Source organism: Caretta caretta, chromosome 10, assembly GCF_965140235.1.
Source record: "Caretta caretta isolate rCarCar2 chromosome 10, rCarCar1.hap1, whole genome shotgun sequence".
NCBI lineage: Eukaryota > Metazoa > Chordata > Testudines > Cheloniidae > Caretta > Caretta caretta.
This window is the reverse complement of record NC_134215.1, coordinates 45,863,683-45,887,918: the sequence shown is the minus strand read 5'-3', so window position 1 is coordinate 45,887,918 and position 24,236 is coordinate 45,863,683. Positions and strand designations below refer to the sequence as shown.

Below are 24,236 nucleotides of genomic sequence, written 5' to 3'. Positions count from 1 at the left end.
TCTTAAAAAAAAAAGCAAACAGTTCGCGTCTCCCTTGACACATTCCCGCACCTCCCTTGGAAGGCCTACCCCACAGTTTGAGAACCGCTGCCCTAAAGCATTTACAGGCTTGTCCTTGGGGCAGCTGGCCCATCCTGCAGCTCACACTGCCACAGCTACATTCTATCTTTAGCACACTAGCTTGATGACAGCTCGCACGAGTATGCCTCCTTCAGATGGGAAGCACACTCCTAGCTCCAAGTGTAGACATACCCATAGGTGCTTTTGATGTTTCAGCCAGTTTCCAGCAAAACCACCCAGATCCTCTTCCCCATCATCCTGTGCATGGAGGTGTCCCATTCTAAGTTCCTACCCTTAAGTCCCAAGGGGGAACTCCACAGCTCTTTGTCCACACACAAGGAGGGGGCAGAGAGTGGGTAGGACAGAGGGAGCAGTGAGTGGGCTGTGGAGGAGCACATTGCTCCCCCTCAAGCCCTGCAGAGCTTACCAGGAAAAGACAATATACTGTGTGGAGCTGAATTGTTTTTTCTGCTGAGCTCCATGTAGGGGTCCTGAGGAACCTGGCAGGGGAATCCCCCATGACACAAAGTGCAAGAGACGCCAAAATCCCACTGCTTGCAGATGTGACTCAGTTGTTACTAGGCTGCAGAGTTGGAGATACTGGGGCTCTGCCAAATGACCCCTGTCATCTGCTATTCTCACAAGGCCACTGAACAGTGAGGGGAATGGGTCAAGGAGCCTGCTCCCCCTTTATAGCCCATACAAACACCAGACCGCTGCAGTGCCTGACACAACAAGACCCCAGGGCAGGACTGGCACAGCAGCAGCTGCAGCAGGGTAATTCTGCCTCCCTGAGCTGTGAATGGGGCACAGCTGCTCTGCAGTGCCCCAACACTGAGCTATACTATATGACACAGTTCAGCCCTGAGGTTGTTAATGACGCTGCATAGGACAGGCCTCAATATCTCCCTCACTGTGAAATTCCCCACAAGGCCACCTGTGCGTCTGTTGTTTCCTGGGGGCTGGCGTTGCAGTCATGCCAGCAGAGGTTTGGCTGGGTTCTCTTGCAGCACAACTTCATCACATTGCTGGCTCATGATTTATGATTCACTCCAACCCCCATCTCCTTTTCATCAGTGCTACCACCTAACCAATTATTCCCCATGTTGTAATGGTGCGTTTGATTTTTCCTTTCTAAGTTTAGTACTTTGCACTTGCCTTTACTGAATTTCATCTTGTTGATTTCAGACCAATTCTCCTATTTGTCAAGATTGTTTTAAATTCTAAGCCTGTCCTTCAAATTACTTGCAACCCATCCCAGCTTGGAGTCATCCACAAATTTTATAAGCATGCTCTCTGCTCCATTATTCAAGTCATTAATGAAAATATTGACGAGTACCGAACCCAGGGCTATCCTCTGCAGAACCACTCTAGATAGGCCTCCCAGTCTGACAGCAAACCATTGTTAACTACTTTTTGAGCACAGTCTTTCAACCATTTGTACACCCATCTTTATAGTCATTTCATCTAGACCAAATTTCTGTAGTTTGGCTATGAGAATGTGAAGTGGGACTGTGTCAAAAGTAGGGCCGTCAAGTGATTAAAAAATTAATTGTGATTAATTGCGCAATTAAAAACATTATCATTATTAATCGCACAATTAAAAACATCATTATTAATCGCAAGATTAAACAATAATAGAATACCATTTATTTAAATATTTTTGAATGTTTTCTACATTTTCAAAAATATTCATTTCAATTATAACACAGAATACAAAGTGTACAGTGCTCACTTTATATTTATTTTTGATTACAAGTACTTGCACTGTAAAAAAACAAAAGAAATAGTATTTTTCAATTCACCTGATACAAGTACTGTAGGGCAATCTCTTTATCATGAAAGTTGAACTTGCAAATGTAGAATTATGTACAAAAAAACCTGCATTCAAAAATAAAACAATGTAAAATTTTAGAGCCTGCAAATCCACTCAGTCCTACTTCTTGTTCAGCCAATCGCTCAGACAAACACATTTGTTTACATTTGCAGGAGATAATGCTGCCCGGTTCTTGTTCACGTCACCCAAAAGTGAGAACAGGTGTTCTCATGGCACTGCTGTAGCTGGCGTCGCAAGATATTTCCTTGCTAGATGTGCTAAAGACTCATATGTACCTTCATGCTTCAACCACCATTCCCGGAGACATGCGTCCATGCTGATGACGGGTTCCGCTCGTTAACAATCCAAAGCAGTGCAGATTGACGCATGTTCATTTTCATTATCTGAGTCAGATGCCCCCAGCAGAAGATTTTGGTGGTTCAGGTTCTGTAGTTTGTGCATCAGAGTGTTGCTCTTTTAAGACTTCTAAAAGCATGCTCCACACCTCGTCCCTCTCAGATTTTGGAAGGCACTTCAGATTCTTAAACCTTGGGTCGCGTGCAGTACCTATTTTTAGAAATCTCACTTTGGTACCTTCTTTGCGTTTTGTCAGATCTGCAAATCAACTACTACATGACCCCAGGAGGAGGGACCAAAGCTTGAGCCCACCCAAGCCCCACCACCCCAGGTGGGGGGCCAAAGCCAAAGCCTCCAGCCCCAGGGAGGGGGCCTGTAATCTAAGCCCCAGCACTCAGGGCTGAAGTCCTCGGGCTTCGGATTCAGCCCCGGGCTTCGGATTCAGCCCCGGGCCTCAGAAAGTCTAAGCCAGCCCTGGTGACCCCAGTAAAATGGGGTTGCAACGCACTTTGGAGTCCCAACCAACAGTTTGAGAACCGCTGCGCTACTGCACTTGTATGAGGTGAATCGAAAAATACTATTTCTTTTGTTTATCGTTTTTACAGGGCAAATATTTGTAATAAAAAATAATATACACTTTGATTTCAATCACAACACAGAATACAACAGATATGAAAATGTAGAAAAACAACCAAAATATTTAGTAAATTTCAATTGATATTCTACTGTTTAACGGTGCGATTAAAAATGCGATTAATCACAATTAATTTTTTTTAGTTAATTGTGTGAGTTAACTGCAATTAATTGACAAAACTAGTCAAAAGCATTACTAAAATCAAGATATATCATATCTACTGTTTCCCCGTGGCATTAGGCGAGTAACCCTGTCAAAGAAGGAAATTAGGTTGGTTTGGCTTGATTAGTTCTTGTCAAATCCATGCTGACTATTCCTTATAACCAGAAGACATCTGGTCAATGATCAGTCCCATAATCATAGACACAAATACTAGCCTTGCTATGGCAATCTCATGGATAGCAATGAGAATTCTGCACAAAGACTGAGGGGAAGATGGGACCAGTGATTGAGAAGCTAGAGATGGAAAAGGCCCATCAAGTCAGAGCTGTTCCCTAGAATAAATTACCCTGTGGTCTGTCTGAACCATTCTACATCCTAGCAGAATGCACAGTAGGGGATATGGCCCTGTGATTCAGCCTGCATTTTCACTTACTTGGTTTCATTTCAGTGCTCCTAGTTCTTCCAACAGCACAGCTAGGGTACAAATCATGAAGCAAGTTGCCCAGAAAAGCTCACAAGGCAAACAATGCATACATACACAAGCCAAGGGACAGTGTGCACACTGGATAGCAGGACAGTCCTGGGAAAGGTGGGTCTGAAGGTGAGATCTGGGGTAAGAGAGAAGGTGCTCAGTGGACAAAATCTGGGAGACAGTTCCAGGCCTGGGAGAAGTGGGGGCAAGTCATGAGTGGGAGGAAACACAGGAAGCAGTGAGGAGAGTATATGAAAGATGAAGAGGGGACACATGACAAATTGGGGGATGCTAACAGATAAGGGAGTGGGGAGATGAAGAGCCATTGAAGGAAATACTGTAGAAGTCAGCAAGGCAGGAGGAGGATGGGAAAACACAACATCATACAGTTCTGCCAATCACCATTACCCACAGGAGACTACGGCCAATTAGGAGCAACACAACACATTCCCTTGGGCTTACACAACCCTCTCTCTCTTGCACGCTGTATGCTGCTGACTCATTGCTTGCCTTCTCCAAAGGTGAGGCTGCAAGGGAAGGGGAGCTGCTTGCCTCAATCAATGGCCAACATTGACATCTACAAACAGGAGAGGTGAAGGAGCAAGGAGAAGACACAATGCATAAAGAACTCAGCGGCCTCTCTACGCCACGCCTCAGAGCAGAGTACTGCACAGTAAGCCAGAGACCACCCCTGGAAATACAACTCAGGTCCTCTGTAGTCAGAGAAAGTATAGTCTAGGGAAAGTATAGTTCTAAAAGGACCCAATTTGCAGAAATTATTGAGCACCTGCCCTGTGAAATTCAGGCTTCTTTAAAGTTAGGCACTCAAAAATCATAGCGGGTTTGGAATATTTAGGCCAATCTCTCCTGCACAGAGGAGAAGAACATTCCCAATCCCTGATAGCATGGGGAGGGCATGGCTACCCCATAGCATAGAATTCATTTCCCCTGCAGGGGAGCAGAGCAATATTATTATTACTGCATATGCACATTCAACTAAGTTCTGCTCTGAGATACACACACACACAAGTCCCACTGAAGTTAGAGAAAAGTAAATGCACATATGCTATCTACCACTAACTCTGCTTAAGGTGGCACAGAGGACTGACAGCTCCTTGGCAAGCCTTGGCTCTGACACAGATCCACCACAAGGTAAATTTATCCATGTGGCCTCAGGGAGACTATGGTGGGTGCAGCCCGCTGTCAGCCTGAACAAGCGGCTGTGTGGCAGCAAAAGACTGAAATCTCCATTGTCATCCATTGACTCTGCCCTGCTGGTAGAGGAGTCTGGCCAGTAAAGTGGGTCTCTCACACAGTTTCACCTCTCATTTTATTTTTAGTCACTCCAATGATCAACCTGAAAGGAGAGAAGCAAATGCTGGCATTGATCTTGGCAGGGTGGATTTGATTTAAATCAAATTGATTTAAATCACATCAGGAAGACTCGATTTAATCATGGATTTCTACATAAAAGTGCATTCTTGTTGGTTGTTATAACCTTAATACATATTCTTCACAACTCAGAGATAGATGCAGGTTTCGTTTTTAGAAGGTACACACTATACATTTTTAAAGTGATTTATTTTGAAAACTTTTCAGATTCGTTTTACAGCTATATCATAAGATGAATGATTGTTTGGTTATTTCATTTACCAAAGGTAATTGAAGCAGATATTTATGAAGTCATTGGGAAGTGAACTATCTCCAATTCAACAGGTTAATCATTAATATTTGGAGGATTTTCTTGCCACGCTGTATTAGGAGGAGAACGTCACCGGACAGACATTTAAATTGTTTTATTTAACTAAAACAACAACGTTGTATATTCTGGATTTTTTCTTCAACAGCAAACATATAATATTTTAACAAAACAAGCATATGAATTTTTGAATGTAGTTAAACATTAAGTTTTTAAATCAGGTTTGTTTTTGTTAACTAAAATAGTTAAATGAAATATATTTTTTAAAAAAATCCCAAAAGTAAATCGACTACGTCAGCCAGGTCAACATGAGAAACTTAAAATATTGGCTTCTGCAGCTAACTCTGTCCTCTTCACCTTAGTTTTCCTGTTTGTTCATAATCTGGAAAAGAAAAACAAACTTTCCTGCTTTTTCAGGTCCCAAATGATTTCTCAATTTGGAATAAGTTAGTCCAAAGGAAGAAAATATTCTTTCTACGCCAGCAGAAGAAGCTACTGCTGTTAAAAGTGGAATTATCACTTCTACAGTCTCCGAATCCAAGTGCTTAAGTGACTTCCACCAGTTCACTGGTGTGACTTTCTTTAAAACATCACCAGCAAACTTTCTTGAATGGTTCACCCTTAGCTCTGAAGTTTATTATAGTTGGTATTATGGAGGGATGATTACTGGATGTCCGTGTCATAGCCAACTCCTCCTCTTCAGCAGTTAAGGTTTGACCCTGGTACTGAGTATCGAGAATATTTGCAAGAAAATGAGCTGGAGACAGTGCTTGTCCGATTTGTTTTTTTAATGCTTGTAATTTAACTCTGTCATCTTTTTAAGATCTCTCTGTTCCATTTCAAATTTCAGCAGCATCAGCAATAAAACAGCTGTTTCCCTGCATTTTGTTCAAGGCTACAGAAATAGGCTTCAGGATACTCAGCATGTGTTCAACATTTCTCTTAAGCCCAATGTTGAGCACTTTGGCTGTGACAGTGCCATCTATTTTTTCATGATTTTGTTCACAAACTGTCATCAGTTTAGGCCAGTTCTTGATATAGTGCTCAAAACAGCTCCTGAGTTCCATCGAACGTCTTGGGGGAGAGTTAGCTTGGTTCCTCCCACTTTTTTCAGAGCAGCGGCTGTAAAGTGGTTGTTACGGAAGTATTTTGCAATTTCAACAACATTAGCCTTTATTTCTGGAACACTGAAGTCTTTGGCTAGGTGGTGCACCAAATGAGCACCGGAACTGTATGTTATTAACTTGGGGCTCTCTTCACTCTCTTCTAAATAATTTCTTCTCATCTTGGATACATTTACAGCATTGTCTGTGACCAAGCTGCGTACTAGACACTTGAATTTTTTTTCACAGTTTGTTATAGCTTTTACTGCTACTTCTTGTAAGTATTCTGCTGTGTGTGCATTTCCTGATGTATCAATTGTATCTGTAAGGAAGACATTCCCTTCTTCTGTTGTCACACAAGCACATACAACAGGATCATTGTGGACATTGCTCCACCCATCAAGACTCAGGTTAACAATTTTACCCTCTAGACCTTTTGCACACTGCTCAATTTCTCTTTCATACACTTTATCCAGCAATTTGCCTGTGGCATCTGCTCTGTTGGGTGGACTGTATCCTGGTCTTAATGACTGAACCATGTTAATGAAGTGTGGGTTCTCAATCATACGGAAAGGAGAGTTTGTTACATAAACAAATGGGGCAATTTTTTCATCAATTACCTCTTTTTGTAATGTGCTGGTTCTTATTACAAACTTATCTCTGGTTGTTTCTGGATGATGGAGATTTTTTTTTTTCCTTTTTTGCTACAGGTGATATACTGTGGCTATGTGACATACATGATGTGACTGAAACAAGGAACGCGGGGGGTTGGATGGGGCAGGAGTTCCGGGGAGCGGAGGTGGGCAACAACCCCCTCGTGGGGTGAGGAGGGAACCATTTGTTAAGATTTTGGCAGCTCATCACTGGATATGGTAGATCTCAAATCAATGAACTCAGAAAGACCTCAAGACTTCTGGAACATGCTGCTCAAACAGTTTCACTTTTGTTTCTACTGCCTGTCCCTCCCTTCTCACATTTATCTCCAGACTTCTTCTCCTTGTCCAGATCTATTCCACCCCCAACAATCTTCTATTCATTTAACTTTTTGAAACTTTGCACTTTTAGAGAGAGGTAAGGGATTGACTCCGTGTACACAAATTTGCAGAGCGACAACAGGGTTGAGATCTGTTATTTCACACCTCTATATATTATTTATTTATTTAAAAACATTTTTGCTGTTAACAAGCATGTTATCTCTAGAGACACAAATCCACAGTTTGAGAACTGTAAAACTAAGCATCTCTGATGGTATCTTCTAGACTCAGCATTGAGTCCTATTGGGTAGATAGAAAGATTAACCTAAATAATCTATACAGAAGCCCCTGGAACCCCATAAGATTGGGTCTCTAATCGGTGAACTATTGGAACTCATTTACAAAATTTTTCTTAAACATTACATGAATATATTGTCTCATGCTATAGAATTAGAATTTATAATCCCTCTACCATGATGAGATATCTTTGAGCTATAATGTATCTTAATTAAAACTATCTTTAGAGAGGATTTTCCTCAAAAAGCATTTTCTAAAAAAAATCCAATTTAAATTTAAAAAATCCGATTTTTTTATTTATTTATTTTTTAAAATAATTGATTTTTATCCACCCTGGATCTTAGATAGGGGAAGAAGGAACTCACGTAAATGCCAGTTTGGATGCTGGCCTCTGCCCCGGAGCACTCCACGGTTATGTCAGGCATGCAGTTAAGCAAATCTTGCACCATGCAGGCCATGTCCTTTGGGGTCTCTTTCTTTATCTGAATAGTGAAATCTGCCCCAATCTCTTTGGCTTTTTCCAGACGGGAGGCAGATAAATCTGGGGAAGGAAGAAATAAATCACAGAACTGCAGCTGGCTGACAAATGTCATGCAAGAAAAGATGTCACACAGAGAGGCCCTGCAGCAAGCATGCCCAGTGGGGCACGGACACATTGCACGCACACAATGCAGGCACATTGGGTGGAAAAGTCTGGTTCAGAACTCCCCCAGCCTGATGGCGCACGGATTGGGTAGGAGATCAGCTCTCCTCTCTGGGCTGGTGGGGAAAGACGTGTGACAAGCAACTTAAAGGCACAAGAGATGCCAACGGGACTCTGGCCACAGATAAAGTTGCCTCTTTCAAAGATGCTGAGGTCTTAATACTCTAAAGCCCACAGACAAGTCATTCTGACCAGGGCATGTAGCAAAGGTGCAGCTGCAGGCACCTGACAACAATGGGGTTCTCTACAGATGTAACATTATCCCCATGGTTATTCATGATTTGTACCGAATTAGCAAACTGCCTAGAAGCCCTGGCTCCTCTGTGCTGGGTGCTGTACAACTATGGATAAAAGAGGGGGTCCTTGCCCCAAAGAGCTTAAAATCAACCTATGAGACAAGAGACAGTTGGTGGAGAGGGTAAGTAGATGGGAGATAATGTAAGAACATAACAAAGGCCATACTGGGTCAGATCAAGGGTCCATCTAGCCCAGTATCCTGTCCTCTGACAGTGGCCAATGCCAGGTGCCCCAGAGGGAATGAACAGAACAGGTAATCATCAAGTGATCCATTCCCTGTCACCCATTCTCAGCTTCTGGCAAACAGAGGCTAGGGATACCATCTCTGCTCATCCTGGCTAACAGCCATCGATGGACCTATCCTCCATGAATTTATCTAGATTTTTTTTTTAAAACCTTTTATAGTCTTGGGCTTCACAACATCCTCCAGCAAGGAGTTCCACAGGTTGACTGGGCGTTGTGTCATGAAATACTTCCTTTTGTTTGTTTTAAACTGGCTGCCTATTAATTTCATTTGGTGACTCCTAGTTCGTGTGTTATGAGAAGGAGTAAATAACACTTCCTTATTTACATAAGGAGCACAAAGTAACAGCGAGAAAATTATGAAGAAGCGTAATACGCAGTGATCACAGTCTACCAGCTGCCTAACCATAACTTGACTTGCTAGTGAATTCAATACCATCACTTTGGCAGCAAATGCATGGAGACCAGAGCATTGCTAGGAGCCTGGCATTAAGGCATATTGGAATTCTTTTTAACCTGAGGGGGGTCTATCCCTTTGAGGCCAGCACACTGTAACATGGTTGAGAAACAGGTGGTGGGGAGGGAAGTCCACAGAACTGTTAGGAAAGTTTCCAAATCTCTTCTAAGGGTTTCCTTTAGCTTCATGTTCTCTGGGTCTTTGGGGAAGAAATCCGCTCTGAAAAGGTGGACAGTATCCATGCATCGCTGCCAGATGCAGGACAGTGGTGAAACCTTTTGGTTCCCTTGTGTAATAAATCATTGCGGGCTATTTGCTAAGGTGCAGATGACCGTGGACATCCTCTCTTCACATGAAGTCAGGCAGCCAAGCCTGGGGGGAGGAAAGGACGGAAATCCCTCTTCCTGATTTTGCTGTGACACCAGTTTCATGGTTGGATTCCAAAGATCCACCTACATGAGGATGTGGAAAGGAAATCAGGGAGAGGCCACCTGTATCCCCTAGATTGCCTCCTCCTCTTTTTTAGCATTATTTTTATTGGGCCATTGCACAGTTGCTGGAGGATAAGTTTGCTCTTTTCAGCCCTTCAGGGACAAAGACAGCCCTTTGAAAGGGGAGGTGTACATCCCCATCAAGGAGAGGACAGGCCTGGGGGATATCCCCATCAAAATCCTTGGCCTCATCCCAAGAGCAGGAGAGCTGGGGAAAGGCTCTGAAGCAGAGGGACAATGACCCATTTAATAACCAGGGCAGGATCTGGCAGCACTTAGAGGTCCATTCCTTATTGATGGGGAGCAGCTAGGAGACTTGCCTCCATAGTAAGCTTGGGTGTCTGGCTCCCTCCACCTGCAAGTACCAGTCATAAGAACGGCCATACTGGGTCAGACCTATGACCCATTTACTCCAGTATCCTGTCTTCCAATAGTGGCCAGTGCCAGAGGCTTAAGAGGGAATGAACAGAACAGGGCAATTATTGAGTGATCCATTCCCAGTCATCCAGCTGCAGCTTCTGGCAGTCTGCTAGGGACACCCAGGCTAGGGACACCCAGAGTGTAGGGTTGAATTCCTGACCAAACTGGCTAACAGACACTGATGGACCTATCCTCCATGAACTTATCTAATTATTTTTTGGACCCAGCTATATCTTTGGCATTCACAACAACCCCTGGCAATGAGTTCAACAGGTTGACTGTGCATTGTTTGAAGAAGCACTTCCTTTTGTTTGTTTTAAACCTGCTATTCATCTCATTGTGTGAGCCTTGATTGTTGTGTTACGTGAAGGGGTAAATAACAATTCCTTAGTCACTTTCTCTGCACCAGTCATGATTGTATAGACCTCTGTCATACTCCCCCTTAGCCGTCTCTTTTCTAAGCCAAACAGTCCCAGTCTTTTTCATCTCTCCTCATACAGAAGCCGTTCCATACTCCTAGTCATTTTTGTTACCTTCTCTGTACTTTTTCCAATTCTTATACATCTTTTTTGAGATGGGGCAAGCAGAACTGCATTGCGTGGGTCTGCGTCCTTTATTCTACCTCTCAGCTATTTATGTCCTGCTATAGACGCAATAGGCAAATATCTCCACAAACAGATCAATTTGAAATGTGCTGTGCAGATAAAGAGTTTTATAGGCAAATATTTTACAAGTATAAGTAAAATAAAATATTTCTCTGGGAAGTGCAGTAAAACATGTCTAGGCAAATAATGGGTTGGAGAGGCGTTCCTCCTAACGCCAACATGGAAAATATTTTCCTGAAGGCAGCCCGCCTCCTAAAGTTCAAAGAAGGGTAATCTCGCTCCTTGCCACATATAATACGGGAAACATTTGAACAAGACTGCCCCATAGTGGGCATTTCTGAGCCTCTTGCTGTCTGAGTAACAGCATCTGTGACGCAGGTGGCTTGGGAAGGACCAAATGTCACGGACAATTACAGAGGCCTCAGTGATAGCTTCACAATCTGAAGGAACTCAGTGGATGACTAATCAAAATTTGTCACACTACGCACAGATTTTATTTCTATAGCACCTCAAGGGTGCCAAAGCACTCTGTGAATTATATACAGAGCAAACAGCACATCACCCAAACACAGTCACCTCTGGAGGGCGGGGGAATGCAGCAGCTGATCAGCAGAGCACAGCAAAATAATATAATAATTCAGATCAGAAAGAATACTATACCAAATGAAATGCAGGAGGATTTAGAGAGGAGAATGCAAGTACCTGGCTTGGAATTCGGCACAAATTCCAAGGTTAGCACCACTACTCTTGAAGAATGTGTCTTTAATGAGCAGGTTGAACATCAGTTTATGCCTCAGTCTGAAGACTGAAACAATAATTGCAATGCTGATTAACATCCATACTCCTAGTTGTGAAGGGTGCAGTTGTATCCTCCTAGTAGTTTCCATTTGGGGGCTCTGGCCTGGGGAACATTTCAGTAAACCTGTGCTAATTCAGCACAGTCCTATTTATATCTCCCTTTACCGGTCATTAAGATGCAGAAAGAAAAACTGGACGAAGAACAGGTCTGCTAAAGACACCTACATACATACACCAGGTGATGATCTTCACATAGGTACCTAGCATAGCTTTGTCTTACCACCAGGCAGTTCTGCTGCTAATTTGTACAGTGACCTGCCACACCGAAAGAGCAGCCTTTTTTGGACATGTGAGAATGAGGCAGCATTTTAAGGGTTAAAAGAAGATCTTACCAGTGATTACTACCTGGGCGGCACCCATCATCTTGGCAACGAGCAAGCAAACTAGCCCAATGGGTCCTTGAGCAATAAGGAAGGAAAATAAGATGTCAGAATACAGGAAAATCATGATCACTGTGAAGTGAGAGTAAATCTCACTGCGTTGGGGTTATAGCAGTGCTCCACGGAGGACTGGTACTGGGATTACGGCAGATGTCATGATCCGCTGCAGTGCACTGAGAATGGCAGCGGGCATGACTGTTATTGTTCCAGGTTTGGAGCTGGCAGTGAAGAGAATACTGTCAGATTCCTAGGTATCTTGCTACCACCCAAACTGCCTGTTTAGCCACAACACGCGCTTCAAATCCATTTTGGAGCAGGGCTGGCCAAAATGTGGCCAAGGAGTGCACTGCTGACCCAGACCACCCTCAGCCTCAATACAGAGATGCGGGCCATGGAGACCGAGTTGTCAGCACACAGTGGTCCATCCTGAACCTAGAAACCACTGCTACTACTGCATTTCTCTGTGACAGAGCACTCACGACAGGTGGGAAGCACAAGGTGGGTTATTCCATACCAGCCCCACAGATTAAGACTTTGGATCCCAGAGTGACTCCGCCTCTTCGGCAGGCATGGATTCCCACAGAAAGAGGTTCAATGAGGGCCCCTTCTTCAAAGGTGACGTTATCTGGAAGCCTGCAAGAACCAGAGACACAAGCAACCGCCACAATAGGGGCTTTTAATGGTGGTGGGGTGAAGCTAACCACGTCTGCAACGGTTAATGTCTAAACTGTGCTGGCAAAATGCCCTTATAATTGGAATAAAACACACACCTGTGCACTGCATAAGAGGCTACTATGCAGCAAAGTACCCATCAGCCTCTACAATCTCTCTTTCGGCAGGCACAATTTAGGCACCCACCCTAGAAAACATAATGCTTGGTGTTTGCTGCAATGAGTCGTGAGGATGTTCAGCAATGTGCTGTGGGGATGAGGTCTGCCCTGCCTTTGTAGATGGGTATGGGGGAGAAGGCTTCTGCACCTTCAACTTCTATCATTGTTCTATTCCTGGAGGAGAGGGGGAATGTGCTGCAGATCATCCTCTCTTCAGGTTAATAAGGGAAGTGTTCCCTAAGTGACTCCTGTCAGACCCATGAAATGCTATAGCTTGCAGAGCTGGCCACTTCATCTCACAAAGCAAAGGGACATATGATCAGACATCCCCTTATTCACTACCCCATCATACCCTATTGCTGGCCACTGACATGTGGGAAGTGTTTCAACCAGTGGGTTGGCTTGAGATTCATACAAATATTTGGTATATACAAAGAGTTTAACATTTGGTAACTAGGTCCTAGCACTCACTCTCCCAAGAAGAATCGAAGGCACTGACTCTCCATAGTTAGCGGAGTAACTAACACCTGGTCCAAAGAGGGAGTCAAATGCCCCCAAACCACAGTGGTAGTGTCTTGTATGCAGTTGGAACAGGAGTAAATGATGACAAAAGGCACATGGCCAGAGGGAGACAAACCCAATGATTCTGCTATAAGACAGATACTTCTGAGCTGCTGCAAGAGAGATGAGCCCCAGCCCCCTGCTGCTCAATGCAGCCATCCAGAAAATCAGTAGGCAAACCGAACCTCTCACAAAACAGGCACTGGAAACTGTATTTGAAAGGAAGTGTTCCATAAAATGGGGTAGTGGAGCGCAGAGACAGCTGACAAGGCCTCTCCTTTGAGACAGCAGAGGGGCAGCCTGAAGTCAGAGGGCCAGATTCTGATCTCAGCTGGGTCAGCGTAAAGCCAGAGAAACTGCTGACTCCCACAGCAGCTCTGTAAATCAGGGCACTTTTACTTAGGAGACCTAAATATAGATTCTGAGGGGTAATTCTCGGCACCTAAGCTTGAAAGTTTTAGCCAAAGTATCTTTCATAGAATCATAGAATCATAGAATATCAAGGTTGGAAGGGACCCCTGAAGGTCATCTAGTCCAACCCCCTGCTCGAAGCAGGACCAATTCCCAGTTAAATCATCCCAGCCAGGGCTTTGTCAAGCCTGACCTTAAAAACCTCTAAGGAAGGAGATTCTACCACCTCCCTAGGTAACGCATTCCAGTGTTTCACCACCCTCTTAGTGAAAAAGTTTTTCCTAATATCCAATCTAAACCTTCCCCACTGCAACTTGAGACCATTACTCCTCGTTCTGTCATCTGCTACCATTGAGAACAGTCTAGAGCCATCCTCTTTGGAACCCCCTTTCAGGTAGTTGAAAGCAGCTATCAAATCCCCCCTCATTCTTCTCTTCTGCAGGCTAAACAATCCCAGCTCCCTCAGCCTCTCCTCATAACTCATGTGTTCTAGACCCCTAATCATTTTTGTTGCCCTTCGCTGGACTCTCTCCAATTTATCCACATCCTTCTTGTAGTGTGGGGCCCAAAACTGGACACAGTACTCCAGATGAGGCCTCACCAATGTCGAATAGAGGGGAACGATCATGTCCCTCGATCTGCTCGCTATGCCCCTACTTATACATCCCAAAATGCCATTGGCCTTCTTGGCAACAAGGGCACACTGCTGACTCATATCCAGCTTCTCGTCCACTGTCACCCCTAGGTCCTTTTCCGCTGAACTGCTGCCTAGCCATTCGGTCCCTAGTCTGTAGCGGTGCATTGGATTCTTCCATCCTAAGTGCAGGACCCTGCACTTATCCTTATTGAACCTCATCAGATTTCTTTTGGCCCAATCCTCCAATTTGTCTAGGTCCTTCTGTATCCTATCCCTCCCCTCCAGCTATCAAATCCCCCCTTCAGGTACGAATGAAAGTTCCCTTCCCCTGCAAGAGGAGAGCTGCCCCATGAATCAAAACAGTGACTTTCCAGGAAACACTGACATCAAATAAAAGGAAATTCTCCTAACAGAGCAGAAATACTGTCACAATCAGCTACACTCGTCTGACAGTGAAGAATAGGCCCTAAACAGCACGGTCTAGTCCTAGCCACCACAGTGTCTCCAAAAGCTGTTTAGGACCCCAGTTTGAAGAAGCCCTCCTCTGCCAGACAGCAGCAGTGCACTCTAGTGGACAGAGTCAGGAGGAGGGACAAACCTTTTCAGATTAATTGTATTTCATATTCCAATGCTGACATTTAATTATGTACCAAATACAAACCCAGATGAGAAATGGCCTGTTTGTTTGTAAACAGGAAAATGTCTAGTTTATTGCAGGAGAGATTTCTGAAGAAAATCAATAAACCTGTGTGTGATGTTATTGACAGGAACTGTGACTGTATAGATCATTGTTGCAACCAAGGTCCTATAGTTGCACCAAATCTTGTACAAAGGAGGTCAAGTAAGGTGCCTATGGAAAGGTCGTAATTTGCTGGTCATGATTATGCTGTCTGTATCTGTGTATCATTTTTGTATTTGAAGTTATGAATATTGGCTATGTACTTGTATCTCAATGTGTTTTATTCTAAGTAACCTCAGTGAAGCATTTGGTCAGCTTCTTGAGAAAGGACTATTCTCAGTAAGTGCCTAATCAAGAAATACTTAACTGATAATGGACTTTGGGAGACGACAATCCACATCTAAGCTTTCCTGGGAACATTCAAACTAACATGTAAACAATGGCATTGGCCTGCAAAAAGCTGAATCATTCATGGACATGTGACTTGCCCAGATGGCTACAAACTCCATCTTGTTGCTGTGATTTTGTACAGAAGAACAAAGGAGTTTCCGCCCACAAGAGAGAGAATATAAAAGGCCCTGGAAGCCTCTCCATTTTGTCTTCAGCTGGCTCAAGAGATGGCCTCTCCTCCCCAAAGAGTTGCCTGAAAGAAACTGGGACAAAGGACTGTAACTACGGGGGTGTGAGTGATTGCTGGACCCAGGCCATAAACCACAACATTGGTCTGAAAAGGATTGGGTCCAGACTAGGAAGGAGTCTAGTCTGTGAAAGAAGCTTATTGGGACATCTCTGAGGGTGAGATTTACCTGTATTCAGTTTCATACTGTATTAGGCTTAGACTTGCATGTTTTGTTTTATTTTGCTTGATAACTTACTTTGTTCTGTCTGTTATTGCTTGGAACCATTTAAATCCTACTTTTTACACTTAGTAAAATACCGTTTTGCTTATTAATTAACCCAGAGTAAGTAATTAATACCTGGGGGAGCAAACAGCTGTGCATATCTCTCTATCAGTGTTATAGAGGGCAGACAACTTACGAGTTTACCCTGTACAAGCTTTATACAGAGTAAAACGGATTTAATTGGGGTTTGGATCCAATTGGGAGCTGGGTGTCTGGGTGCTAGGGACAGGAGCACTTGCTAAGCCATTTTCAGTTAAGTCTGCAGCTTTGGGGGTGTTGGTCTGTGTTGCAGCAGATTAGCATAACTGGCTCAACAAGGCAGAGTTCTGAAGTCCCAACCTGGCAGGGAAGACGGGCTCAGAGGTAGCCTCAGCACATAAGGTGACAGTCCCAACGGGGGTCTCTGTGACCGAACCCGTCACACTGTGCTAAAGCAGACTACACTCTATTGCTTTATGGACCTAATCCTGCAGGATCCTTGAGCAACTGATTTTTGGGGTAATTTTGCCTGAGTAAGGATTTGGGTCTCTGATAAAACTACCCCAGGGCTTTATCAGTGCAATCACTGGTGCTATGCTGCATACTGAAGTGATACTTTGTGGGCCAGGTTTCAGAACAGAAGCAGGCCAGGACTGTGCACAAGGGTGTACATGTCAGTAATTTGTCTGAGCAGTTACTAGTGGGGGAGGGATTCACTAATCTATCTTTTTAAGGATTCTATATTGCTGCTCATTACCAGGGTATTTAATCAACTCCCAGAAAAATCTGATTGATGAAACAAGGTCCCAAGTGGCCTTCCTGGAGTCTTCAGCCCTTTCCAGGGGGAGCTGTGCTTGGGGTATGAAGTGATGATAGTGACACATGAAGAACTACCTAGTTATTATAGCTCTGTGGAGAGTTAGCACCACATGGGTATCTGTGTGCCTGCTGCCAGAGTGACAACCAGTTACATGTGTACACACACAATCAGTCCATCATCCAGTCTCACATTTTGAAAACCAAGCCCATAACTTCCTAGGTGAATGATTCCTGCTCACCTGCCATGAGCCATGTAGTTACATTAATAAATGCTTTCAAAGTGCCTGGATATACTCACATGGAAGGTGCTAGTGAAAGGCAAAGTGTGATTTTTATTATAACCTGAAAAAAGGAACCAAGCCAGATACTAGTCCCCTCCCTGAGCAGAGCAGGGTACTGAGAGTCTGTTGGGGCTCTGTCGCCGGTCCACAGGGTGAATGTGTGCTTCAATTAATCCATCTAAAAAGAGGGATCATCATACTTAGCTACCTTGCAAAGAAGCTTCATTCATTAATGTTTGCAAAATGCTCCAAGGCCCTCCAGTAAGAGCACAAAGTTCTGTCACTATGAGACAATGATCCCAATGCAGAGGTCCATTTTTGACAACCCAGCAAACATCAGGGATGCTATTTCTAGAGCATGCACAGGCACAAATGAAAGAAGAATGTTAGTCCCTAGCGTTAGTGAATTTCTGGATTTACAGATTTGTTCTTTCTTCAGTGTACATGGAACTCCGTGTTCCACACAAGCCTCCAAACGGGAGCAAACTCCATAGATTAAATATCTACATGGCACTGCCAACAGAGTATTTTGATGGGGTGGATATGCTGGACCCAGTTCATTCCTGGCATGACTCTACTGAAGTCAGAGCAGTTATGCAGGGATGAATTTGGACTGCTAGGTTTTCTAATGCTCCAATTCAGCAAAGTACTTCAGCACATTCTTAACATTAAGCTTGTGCTTAAGTCCCAGTACAATCAAGCAATATGGATGCTCATATGCTTAAATGTTTTGCTGAATCGGAGCCCAAATGAGTTTCTCTGACAACCAGGATGTCACCTTTGGCACCAGTGGGGTCAAAATTGTCTTCAGTGTTGCACAAAGGCTGGATTAGCGGGGGTACTGGCAGCCTGGGACAATCAGAACCAGTCTAGGTCTTCTCAGTTAATAACCGAGCAAATCATATTGCAGGTTTAGCAGTTCTTGCAGTGCTTTCTACAGGGCAGCAAGGGGCTGGCTCTCCTTGATGAATGAGGGAAAGCCCTTCCTGGAGTTTCCAACAGCAGAACCCAAAAAAACATCAGGCCTTACCTTGCCTTATAGAAATGAGAGCAAAAAGAGAGAGGGTTTAAGAAAAGGTCACCCTTTGGGGTTAAAGCAGTGATAAAGTCATAGGAAATCTGCAGGAGAGAAAGGTCTAACAAGTTCCTGTCATAAAGTTCTCAGATACCACGGTCAAGAGTGGAGATAAAAACAAAGACAAACAAACAAATAAATAAATAATCCCTAGCTCTTCTACAGTACTTAGCATCTGTAGCTCTCAAAGTGCATTACACAGAAGGTCAGTACAAAGGAGATCAGATTAAGGTCTAGATCACATTCCCAAACATTTCGCAACTAGGCCTCTGAACCCTACCTATGCCAGGGGCATCTAGGGAAATAACAAAAAGCACTTCATGTAACTAGATTACTATCCCCATTGTGCAGATGGCTGAGGGAGAGAGGGAGGAACAATATGGCTAACCCCACACAGGGAGTGGTTATTTGTAGGCAGGGGGCGTGTGTGACTGACTTGTAGCAAAAGCTGGCATTGTGTGCATAATATCGGCACAGGTTTCCATCATCGGGAGGTGTCGCACAGAAGAAGATAGTCGGAGACAGGTTGTAGCGTCCGATTTTGCAGAATTCATCGATGTCTCGCGGAGCACCAGGCTCAATGGCCACTCGATCGCCTGAGTGAGTGAAAGGAGGGTGGGGTGAGACAAGGAGTGTGTGGGCACTGCACCATGTGGAGATCTGAATGATCAAGAGGGATGCCAAGGAAGGGAGAGATCTACCCTGTTCTGTAAACACCCACTGAAAGACAAAGACTTCCTTTGATACACTTCAATCTCTTTCCTTAATGCCATGCTATGGAAGACTCATCACCCAGCCCCAGGGACCCAGCCACACACAGTGTTCAGCATTACAGAAGAAAATATAATATGTAAGAGGCAGACAAACACTAAGAGAATGCAGGCTCAGTCACATGCAGAGCTACCTATATCTTCCCCTCCGTCTAATCACTGTAAATTGGCTGATTTCCTATTCCCATCAAAAAGCCAGCATTTGTCACGGAGTACCACTGAATGGTATCTGAGATCTCCTGCAATTAGGAACTAAACGGAAACACCATGCAGGATCTGTTGGCAAACATTGGATTTTAATGGCAATCACTGTACTTGCTCTCCAGACTGACAGTTATGATGGGGAGGTAGGCTGGGCTTTTGGTAAAGACCTGGAAGTGCATGTAGGAGTCAGGAGATCAGACTCCAAAATCCAAAGAGCACAAAATCCCTTTTCCCCCATGTGGGAGAGCTCCACATTGCCTGACCCAATCCTTGGACAGCTCAGAGTGGAAAAAGAGCAGTTGTTCACCTGCTCCACAGTCAGGTTTTCTGGAGCTCCACAAGGGAGTATAAGAGACTCGTAAAACATCCAAAATGCTTCCAGCCCTTTTCATTCAGCACCAGAAATCTAATCACTGGGCAAATCCCTCAGTGAGGCTGTGGTCATCTCTCTAGCTCAGGGGTCCCGCTCAGGATGTCCAGGCAGATGGTCATTACTATTGTTTATTAACTGCAGAGCATTCAGCACTGCACAGAACACAGAGAAAGGTTTAGTCCCTGCCCCATAGATCTAACTCTGGGGCCAAACTCTGCTCTGAGTTACACCTATTTAAATCTAGAGTCACTCTACTGAAGCCAACAGTCACCCCAGATTTATCATGATGTAAATGAGAAATAATGTACCACGTTTCTTACTAGGCCAGCACCTAAACATCAATGCCAGGTGTCCCCAACTTCTGGAGCACGTACACACAGCAAAAGGAAGTTACAATATTGAGTTAACTGGCTTAATAAAAGGGCTCACTAGCAGCAAGAGTGACTCACATGCATGGTCTACAAAGGCTTTATGTTCTTGCTTGGATTGCATGTTCAATACGTGTCCATTAAATACACAACAGGATATATGCAATATTCAGATCATATCAGCACTCTTCAAAAGGTCAAAGCAAGTGATTCCTAAGAAGTGCCATGAAGTCAGCTGTCCAACACGAGCGATGGATGGCAGTGAGCCTTGTCATTTGTGAGGAGACAGTGTTGGCCGAATCACAACAGATCTCAATCTGCCCAATGTACTGTGCAGTAAAGCAGGGACAGGAGACAAAACCCAAGAGGAGCTCCTTTTATTGTAACATCTTACTCTAGGTTTGATTTTAAATAAAAGAGAGCTAGACTTGGCTTGAAAGGGCTGGTGGTTGGTTAGGAGGATTTGTGCAAGGGGTGAGGAGGGCAGTGAACAAACAGATAAGGACAACAGCTGTATTTTAGGTAGATATAGGTGCAAACCATAACACTGGGACCCAGCTCTGGCTCCTGAACCCTGAGTCCAGTGGTGCTGGGATCTGCACACCAGTTTTAACCCAATATAAAGGCAGAGTCATTTATGAAATTCAAATCCAAGTTAAGATTTTCATCTAAAGCCCTTATCTGGCCCCCATTACCATAGTACCCCAGCATCTCACAATCTTTAACGTACTAACCTTCCCAACACCCCTGTGAGATAGGTGGGTGCTCTTATCCCCACTGTATAAAAAGGGGAACGGAGGCAGAGGGAGATTAAGTGACTTGCCCAAGGTTGCCCAAGAAGCTAGCATAGCAGGGGACTGAGCCCAGGAGTGCTGAGTTCCAGGCTAGCACTCACACCACTGGACCATCTTCCTCCTCTTTTTATCACTTCCAAACTGAAGGCTTTGGCTCAGCCTTCTCTGGTTTGCAGGATTCCTAATGTTTCATCAGTGCACATTTAATATTTCCTAGCAGGCCAGCCTCTCAACCTCATCACAACAGAGAAAGTACATATCAGGCAACCGTCCACAAGATTCAAGGAAACTGCTCACCTGGCTTCAGATGGGTTACTGATGTCCCCACTTTGATGATGGTTCCCGATGCCTCATGCCCTAGCACCATGGGCTTCTTTACAATAAAGTCCCCAATTCTACCGTTCTGCCAGTAGTGGACATCAGATCCACAGATCCCGACCGAATGCATTCTCAGCAGCACCTCTGGCAAAGAAAGAAAGAGTCATAAACCAGAGACCAACTGCATGAAAGACCTCTGCAGCAAGGTGAGGCATCTGCTTGGCAAATGCTTTAAAGACTGACAAGGAACTTTCCTACAGAGAGAAAAGGAGTACCTGTGGCACCTTAGAGACTAACCAACTTATTTGAGCATAAGCTTTTGTGAGCTACAGCTCACTTCATCGGATGCATACTGTGGAAAATACAGAAGATGTTTTTATACACACAGTATGCATCCGATGAAGTGAGCTGTAGCTCACAAAAGCTTAAGCTCAAATAAATTGGTTAGTCTCTAAGGTGCCACAAGTACTCCTTTTCTTTTTGCGAATACAGACTAACACGGCTGTTACTCTATTTCCTACAGAGGAACACTAAAGGGGGCCTATATCCTTTTTTGCCTCTTTATATGTACAGGAGGCCTGGAAAGGAGCTCAGTTCTTTCAATAAAATGTTTTTTTCTCCCTACTTATTTTTCATTAGAAAGCTGCAACATGTTAAGTCTTTGATTCCCTTTTATGTTGGAGGACTCCTGGGCTGACTCAGGATATGGACTGAGAGCTTTACTTGCAAGGGTTTGAATTAAAGCTGTGTTAGGAAAAATCAGAATTTAAACAATCTGAATAAAAATTCCTTCCCCTATCAATTAATCAAATTTCATTTCCCTGGCATTTGTGATATCACAGGAATTGCCAAACCAAATCAGACCCATGATCTATCAAGTGTATCTCTGATATGCAGCCAACCCCTTGACGCTTAAGAGGAAGGTGTCAGAAAACCTGCAGCAGGAAGTAATGTGATAATCTGTTTTTAGGGAAACCTTAACAGTGAGAGGTTGGCTTTAGCCCTGAAGCAGGGCTTCCAAAACGCATTTATTTTTATACTCCATAATTCTATCAGCTCTCTAGTTACCCACAGAGTCTTCCAGCGCACACACACATGCTGAACTTCTAATGCAAAAAATAAACAGAACCCCCTTGCCACAGAACCTTTAAGGAAAATAAACCACAACAACTTTCAGACTTTCTTTATATGCCATTAAAAAGGCATAAAACAGCACAAGCCTGATTTCTTTTAAATCTTAGCAGGTCACCCTTAAGAACTGTGCTGCTAAACCTTTCCTTTGTCTCTCTTACAATTCTGCAGTCCCTCAATGTCACTCCAAGTAACATTTTCAGTCACAATTCTGCTCTCTCTTGGGAGTCACTGTTGCTCAGGGTTACGTGGTGATTTGTAGAGCTTAGTTTAGAATAATCATGACAAGGAAACATTTTCTTCAATAATTTGTAGAAAAAAGTTTAATAAAAACACTGCCAAAATATTTAACAGAGGAAAAAAAACTACTAAGGTAGGATTGTGAAAAGCACTCAGCATTGGCTTAACTCTCCTCCCAGTGCAGTAAACGGCATCTTTACCACTGATTTCAATGAGAACAGAATTAAGCCAATGCTGAGACGCTTTTGAAAATCTCATTCTAATGTTTATAACTAGAAAAGACACTAGTGAACAATCCTGCACTAGCCCAGGAGTGGACTAGACAGGTTTCAATAGGTTTTCCATCTTCTTCCTCCCTCTATTTCTTTACCTTCCTAATCCGTTCACCATCATTTACTAACATGTTTCATAAAAGTTACACATTTGCAGTTACATCCTATAGGACAGTCGACATTTATGAGATACTTACTGAAATCTGAACATTCTAGATAAGGATCTAAAACTTCCAAGAGCTTAAAATAAAAGACATCTCTTGTAAATGAAGGCAAATGTAATCTAAGAGGAGAGCTCTAGTCTGGGTGCCAAATGAGATCTTTGATTAAATATGATTCACAGGACTTAGAATCATAGAATCATAGAATATAAGGGTTGAAAGGGACCCCAGAAGGTCATCTAGTCCAACCCCCTGCTCGAAGCAGGACCAATTCCCAGTTAAATCATCCCAGCCAGGGCTTTGTCAAGCCTGACCTTAAAAACCTCTAAGGAAGGAGATTCTACCACCTCCCTAGGTAACGCATTCCAGTGTTTCACCACCCTCTTAGTGAAAAAGTTTTTCCTAATATCCAATCTAAACCTCCCCCACTGCAACTTGAGACCATTACTCCTCGTTCTGTCATCTGCTACCATTGAGAACAGTCTAGAGCCATCCTCTTTGGAACCCCCTTTCAGGTAGTTGAAAGCAGCTATCAAATCCCCCCTCATTCTTCTCTTCTGCAGGCTAAACAATCCCAGCTCCCTCAGCCTCTCCTCATAAGTCATGTGTTCCAGACCCCTAATCATTTTTGTTGCCCTGCTTCGACCTACTTGACTAATATTCAGATAGAATGGGGTACTATGCATTTGAACGCAGCAATAAAGCACATATACTTCACGGTTAGGGTAATAGACAAACAATCAGATTATCAAAAGGAAACTATGTTTAGTGTTTCTGATCACATGATAAGTAGCCTGAGTCATCAAAATCCCAATGCAATTTCCATTTTACAAGGTTGTTATCTGAATGAGGCCAGAATGGAGTTTCTAGCTATATTTTCCTTCTCTAGTTTCTATGGGCCCAATCCTGAGAAGTGCAGATCGTTTCCAACTCCCATCAAAGTCAATGCTCTGCACCCCTTTTTGATATCGTTCTCTTTCAGAGGAAGGTAATATGAAGCACACAAACACTGCTGGTTATTCAGATATTATTAAAATGACCTAGTCTCTTGCCCAACTTTATTTACACCTTCTTCCTTCCCAGTGCAAGTCCCATCCACTTACACTTCAGCAGAGTGGATTCAGGTAGGTCTAAAGGAAGAAAACTAATTTTCCAAATCTTATGCATCATTTCTCAATAGGACCCTCAGGACTGTGTCTTTCATAAATTGTTATTGTTCCCAGATCTTGTCAACCGAAAACATGGGGAGAGGGATTTAGCTAACTCCACATACATTTCAGATTTCACCACCATCCCCTCTCAGATGGATGCAAGATTTGACCTGCTCCACCTATATGCTCCGTTTTTGGACAATGTTATATGTTATCATAGATGCTATAGTTGGTTTACAGGGGGAGATCAGA

At 43.7% G+C, this 24,236-nt stretch overlaps 1 protein-coding gene across 1 annotated transcript in view; it reads right to left on the bottom strand.

Annotated features, from left to right (window-relative positions):
* SORD (sorbitol dehydrogenase) overlaps positions 1-24,236 on the bottom strand; it is a 36,790-nt gene that overhangs the window by 5,873 nt on the left and 6,681 nt on the right. The window contains exons 3-7 of the mRNA XM_048866698.2: positions 21,009-21,173; positions 18,639-18,798; positions 12,543-12,661; positions 11,981-12,046; positions 7,940-8,115 (exon numbers count right to left, since the gene is read on the bottom strand). Coding sequence (XP_048722655.1) covers positions 7,940-8,115; positions 11,981-12,046; positions 12,543-12,661; positions 18,639-18,798; positions 21,009-21,173 — 686 coding nt within the window. The remainder of the gene's footprint in view (positions 1-7,939; positions 8,116-11,980; positions 12,047-12,542; positions 12,662-18,638; positions 18,799-21,008; positions 21,174-24,236) is intronic.